Below are 6,722 nucleotides of genomic sequence, written 5' to 3' on the forward strand. Positions count from 1 at the left end.
GTGTCAGCTGCATGGCTGCTGCTGATGAATAAAATATTCAATTTCTGTCACGTTGTACCAATAGATCCTCCTAAAATCATACACACTGGATCTTTAAGTCAAGTTCCATAGTTCATCATTTCATACCAAAAAAAAAAAAAGTGTCCTATGTCAATAAATCTGGATAAGCACCCAAAATGTATTTTTTGCAACAAAAATGAGAATTTCATATGTAGTCCACAATTAAGGTGATGGGGGGAAAAAAGCAAAGCAAAACAAAGACTGAAAAGATGAAAAGTTTAATAAATTTGTGATGCATGTAGTACAAATATGTTGATACTGAAACAAACCTAGTGACAAAAGATGACAGAACAGGTTTGTGTGTAGTCTCCATTACATTTGCAAGAATTACATTAGTCCCATGCCCAATTAGCCAAACAGTTTTCATAGTATTCTAACACCTCAAAAGTCTAAACTACTGAATGGTCTCTTATCTGTACTAATGGAAAAATACAACAGTCTTTTAGCCTCTACAGATAATCTTGTATAACATTTAGTTCTGTTTTTGGTCTCTACCAACTCCTGAGGGAAATATCTGGCTCTAGCTGTTAGATGCTCTACTATGCTCGCTATTTGTTTCTTCACTGTTGGTGCATTGTTATTTGACACAATTCTGCCACCAACTATTAAACAGCAGAATAGTGTGAAACAAACAGCATGATGTGATTGATGCAGCCTATGTGCTCATGACAAACAAAAATGGGACCTAAACACCTTTTCCCATAGTTAGCAGACACTAGACAAAGAACAGTTTAGTGTTAAGGCCAAAGGTCTGTAGCTTGGTAGGTGGTTGAGGAGGTTAGGCTTGGGTGAACTGACTGAAGACGAAGACAAAGTGCAGACTGAGTCGAGGCAAGACTCTACAGCAGGTTAACATGAATTTAGCAGGGACCCTAACTCTAAGTCAGTGCAGAAAGGGAACTTAATGAACTGACTGTCCAGAGACTCAAGCTTAAATACATTAAACCAATTAGGAGCAGCTGGGAGTAATGAGGACATTGCTCGGCAGCTGAGACAATCAGTGGGGACTCAGGAGTCCTCATGTGGCACACTGGGACCAACCAAGATATTATTTAAAAAACACATTGTTGCTATAAGCTTAAAATACAACTGCTATACTAAATCGTTGAATATTGTTTGTATGCCACTCTGGATAACAACCTCGACTGTAACCTTGACATAATATGGTCGAAAGGCAGTGTTTGTCGACTTCACAGAATGTTCTTGCACTAACAAGAAAGGTAACAGCTGACAAGTCAGGTCAAGCTCCGAGCACACACACACACACTGAGGAATGACACTAGAATGCAGTCAGTAATATACTATCCCTGCTTTTTGAATGAAATTAAGCCAAGACAAATGCAACATCCTATGAAGGGAACATTTAGTACTGTGTTCTTATGGCTTTGACATGTAATGTATGTGTTTGTGTACATGTACTTGTTGTAGTTCACCTCTCTAATGCTTGGTCAATTGAAACAGGATACACAGGTGTATCACGCTCTCGCTGCTTGGGGAAGGCCCTATTCTTGGCTCCATAACAAACTTTATGTTTTCCGTAGGTGACATTAGCCTTCTAATGGTTATGTGTCAAACCAAGGTGTTATGTCATTTGTTCTGAACAAAACAGATAATGCTCATGAGAGTGCAGAATGTTAACAGCTAAGTGGTTCTGTAAGCTGCAATGAACTGCGATTACTTGACAAAATAAACAAATATTGTGTAGGTTTTTGTCCTTAAGGTGGGAGCAAAACTGAAGATAATTGACATTTTAAAAAAGTAAGACAACCCAGGCATCACAAAAACATCAGCAGAAAATACACTGAATATAGTTTTGGCAGTCAGAAGTGATTATGGATGTGCTGAAAGCACTCATATCCTACAAGAAAAAAAGACTTCCATCAATAGCAACTGGCAAGAAAAGTGGATGGCGGAATCTGGGAAGCAAGGACTTTGCAGCCACAACCTTAGGATAGTCATGACCATATCTAAAAATCAAACATGCTTGGACCAGTGTGTAGGATTTAGTGGCATCTAACAGTGAAGTTGCAGATTGCACCATTTGAATACAGTTTAGCCTTCCAAGCGTGTAGAAGAAACTACAGTGGTCACAAAAATGTGAAAGGCTCTATCTACAGCCACACAGAACACATACCTCTTTTACAGTTACTTCAAAGAAAATAATTGGCATATTATTTCATAATGAACACAACAGTTAGTTGCAGCCCTAGCAGAATGTATTTCTTCTTCACAAAACATTAGTAGTCTTTTTCTGGACAGCTATTGCTACATGTGTTGGGGGATACCACCACAAACTGTGGATCATGGAATAGCAAGGCAATGCATGCACTTCATATTTGCTTTAACACCCATTGCAATTGGCAGGAAGGTGTAGAGTGTGCTTGAGGCACTGGCATAGTACCCATACTAATGTATACTGAATCTGGTGGTTTTCTTGGTTTCTGCTTGGGGCACAGTCATAGCTTGTTAGCAGTTAGAAAATAAACACATGACCTGTTTGTGCGGATGGATGTTTGTGAGTGAGTCTGTCTGTGTGTGTTTGGTCCAAGGGGAAGGTCATAGACAAGTGTGTGTGACTCATTATGCAGTAAGGAGTCCTCACAACACAGAAATGAGACCCTTACATAAAATGGGCTTGGAGGGGAGAAAATGGACTGCCTTGTGCTGAGTGAAAAATAATAATAGAAACTATTAAAGAAAAAGGAAAGGATTTTATTAATAATAATAATAATTTTACTGCTACAGTGTACCCTTAATTTCCGTGGTGCTGACTGTGTGTGACATGTGCAATAGGGACTGTTCGCCCCAAAACATACAAAATGTCCACTTACATTTGTGAGAGAGGAGATGATCAAAGGATTCTGACCATCGAACAACCTCATCCGTTGATAGTCTGATGGAGAGAAAACCAAAGGAAACCACCTGAGTAAGATGCGAACCAACCACTGTGCTTTCATGCATTTTTAACACACATGTATGGAAGGGCAGCTGAGTTCAATGTATGATTTATCCTCTGCTCACACCTGTTCTTCCACTCCAGGCTGTAGAGGCATTGTAATTCACATTTACAGAATAATGACAGGACGAAGGAGAGACAGAAGCTGACATTTGTTCTCATTTTAATGCTCTTTTATAAAGTGGTGAAAAAATAAAGGGATAATACACTAGCTTGGAGATTAAATGGATACATTAACATGATTGTACCCCTCAAGACCCCGTACATAACAAATCCCAATTTAACCCCTCATTATATGGAACATTAGGCTATTTGTGAAACACAATAACAGTGTTATATATTTAAAACCTCTGCCATGGTTTCTCCTATTAAGTTTATGATATGGTTATGTGTTTGAGCACCTTTCTTGGTTAGTTTGCACATAAATGGTTGAAAAAAGAAGGAAAACAAATCTTACTCAAGTATTTTGATTATGGCAGTGTGTTAGGCAGCGTTAAGTGTAAACCAAATTAATCACACTGAGAAATAATTATCTATCGGCAAACATTTGCAATGGCCTTGTTAAGTGTCAAGCCTGTTTCCAGCAAGAGTAAAACCCCACTCTTGATTTGAGGAAAAAGATCAACAATAGAATAAAATTGTGTTATGCAAATTTTTGGTATACTGAACAACAGGAATTTAAATTGCTAATCTATGTTGCTGGCATGCTGGATGACTGAGGACTATAAAATAAATAAAAAAATAAGATAGATATTCCTTCAAAAGTTTGGCAATTTAAAAATGAATGTCATAACATGTTTAAGCTATTTATCAACAGAAGCTTGAGTTTTAATTTGTTAAAGATGTGTAGTCCCACAGAAATAGACACAGTATATTTTGGCAGACTCACTTCAGACACCTGGCGGTGGTTTCATGGGCAGGAGGCAGGAACTCGGAGAAGTCACTGTAGGAGTCCGACTTGTTAGACAGGCAGCCTAGTCTGGTCTTCATGGTGTTGATCCTGCTGAAAAAGCATACAATACTTAATGTATTTTTCTGACTGTGTATCTTAGCATATAGCTAAAACCTTGTGACAAAGACAATGCCTTCTGTGCGGATGAGGATTCACATGTGGGTGCATGAATGACTGAATTGTCAGACAAAGACGAACAGAGACATTTTTTTCGCATTCCACTGAGGAGCAAGGTTGTGACCAGAGGGTTTAAAAACCAAGAACCAGCTCCTTAACTGGAAAACCACAACTATGTTCAGTCAATTTCCTGGAATAATTGAAGTGATAATAAGTGTTTGTATTCATTATTGGTTTAGCTTCATGTAGTTGGGCTGCACCTTGTATATTTAGACTATGCATACATTCTTAAATATTATTGGAAGACCTGTTGAATAAACTGACTGTAAGACGCAAGATGCAGGGAGATAAGGCCAACTGATTGGACAGGACAGGACTGGAAGTAGACACCAGGTGCAACTCCATATGCAAAGCTGATTCAGTATGAGTCCACCTCATTCACAAGGGAGCTTCAAATATCCCTGATACTCAAATTCACATCCTGTTAAGGTTTCTTGTTTGAGTGTTAGTTTGCTGGGTTTAAGAAGACTTCTTACGCCCTGAGGGCACCACAATCCACTGACGGGTTTAAAAAGGATCTTAGACATTTCTTTTTAGCAAAGCTTTTTGGTCCCCCTTTTTAGATGGTTTTTATTTTTTTATTCTTTTTCTCTTTTCTTGCTTATTATTTTTTTAAAACTTGCTTTTTTGTTTCTAACCCTGTTAGCACTTTTGAGATCCTCTGATGGAAAAGGGCATTATAAATAAAAAATGATTATATTATTATTATATAGCAACAATTCCATGACTGCAACTGGGGTCTATGCAGGCTAAGATATGAGGCAGCACTGTCTCCTGATAATTTCATATTAATCCAGCTTGCATTACTCACAGTATGCCTTCATTAGCTCTGTGCTATCTAATATGCTTAGACACTCCCACTGCTTCAACTTATCTATTATTTAACCAACAGAATAAAATGACAACAATGGAAAAATACTGGTTTAGGGCTTAGTCATTTGTTTTCTTTCTGGAAATATAATGTGTTTCATAGTCTTTAAATATGGATCTCTAAATTGTGGTTATGAAAAAAAACCCAGAACTGAAATGAAACCATATCCCCATCCTCTCGTCACCCAAGCTGTCCTATCTTATTTGTACACTCTGGCTGTCATGGTACTTGCTTTGTCAGTGTTCTGCCTCCGGGACACATGGGGTCACGTCCAGATGGGGGCATGGTCGTGTAGGGATGCTCCAGATCAAAGGCCAAACATTTCTGTAAAAGCTAGCGCTCTGTTTCTCACAGGAAAAATTATTTGGAAATCATGTATATTAGAACAAACTGGTCTTAATACATTTCAGGGAAAATTCCTCCAATTCACTATATGCGATTGATATTTTCCTGCTGCTTCACGATCGGATGATCGGCTCACACTTCCAGAAAGCAAATATGTGTTGTTTCTTTGGCTTTTAAATAGAGCATTGAGTTGTTTTATGCACAGCCATTTCCTCACCAAGAGAAATGGGCCGTGATAGATTGGGTTTTGTGGGGAAGCGACTTATTATAACCCATATTACGCTTTATTGTTTAGTCAGTGAACTCTAGGCTGGCCATAGTGAAATTCATGGATGGAATCAAGGAAGCCGGTGTGACGCTGCAGTAAAGCTTGACAGTTTGCCAATAGGCGATGGGGAGGGTCCGGGCGTGGATGGGGGAATGGGTTCAACACACCCCGAACTTGGTCACCCCAGGTTGCCACGTTCGTTTTTTGTGCCCCCATGGTGAAACCAGGCTGCGTTCATTAGTAGCTTCCACTTTCCCCTCGGTTCCCACTTACCTCAGGCCCTGTTATGACGTAACAGCATACGTCCGTATGGAGGCCACTTGGACGCGGATAGGAAAAGTGGCCCGGAGGAGCGGGGGGATTTAAATTGGAAACGCACTGCCCCCCCCTCCGGAGGTGCTACTTCATTGGCAGCCGTCCCTTATAGCGGGCCAATGACGTAAACCCTGCCAATGCATTGTGGGCTGATATCCAACCTCGGAGTGACCATCGTTGTTCACTCGCTCCCATCAGGCCCCTCCGAGGGTCCATCTCACCAAGTTCACTTCAGTTTTCCAGACAATTGGAACGACACTTATGATGGCGGCGGGGATTCCCCCGAGGGCAAGTGCCGAGGGCAAGTGAACGAGGGCATGTTGAACGACTAATGAAACGCAGCCCAAAAGTCAACGCTGACTTATTTAAACTTACATACGTAAGTAAACGTACATAAAATACTTCAGTAATCCTTTTCTAACCAAACTACGACCGTTTTGGCAGGTTGGTAGAGCGAAGGTCTGGTGCGACTGTCACTGATAGTGTTTTATGGTCATACATGTTCTGTTGGGAGTCATTGGCAATTGACATATTCATTCGCTTATGTATGAGGACGTTGTATTGTATTCATCAAGGTACTTTAAATATATATATATTTATATGTGTTCTACCTTTTCAAGAGAACCCTAGAACCTTAAATACTTACTTTGTAGCAACGATACATTTACACTATGCTTCCTTTGGTTTTATGTATATATAATGTTTATGTAATCACATAATCTCATTTGAGATCAAGATCTCTTTTGCAAGAGAGACCTGAGTGCAACAGAGAGAAAGA

General features: G+C 39.7%; 1 protein-coding gene across 1 annotated transcript in view; it reads right to left on the reverse strand.

Moving 5' to 3' along the window:
- Positions 1 to 4,012, reverse strand: part of LOC118322042 (regulator of G-protein signaling 8-like) — a 9,368-nt gene extending 5,356 nt beyond the window's left edge. Inside the window, exons 1-2 of the mRNA XM_035653623.1 lie at positions 3,906 to 4,012; positions 2,892 to 2,953 (exon numbers count right to left, since the gene is read on the reverse strand). Of these exons, the coding sequence (XP_035509516.1) occupies positions 2,892 to 2,953; positions 3,906 to 4,006 (163 nt within the window). The 5' untranslated portion in view covers positions 4,007 to 4,012. The remainder of the gene's footprint in view (positions 1 to 2,891; positions 2,954 to 3,905) is intronic.
- Positions 4,013 to 6,722: the final 2,710 nt, after the last annotated feature.

Source organism: Morone saxatilis, unplaced genomic scaffold (genome assembly GCF_004916995.1).
Source record: "Morone saxatilis isolate NCDOM2014 unplaced genomic scaffold, NCSU_SB_2.0 Contig12, whole genome shotgun sequence".
NCBI classification, from domain to species: Eukaryota; Metazoa; Chordata; class Actinopteri; family Moronidae; genus Morone; species Morone saxatilis.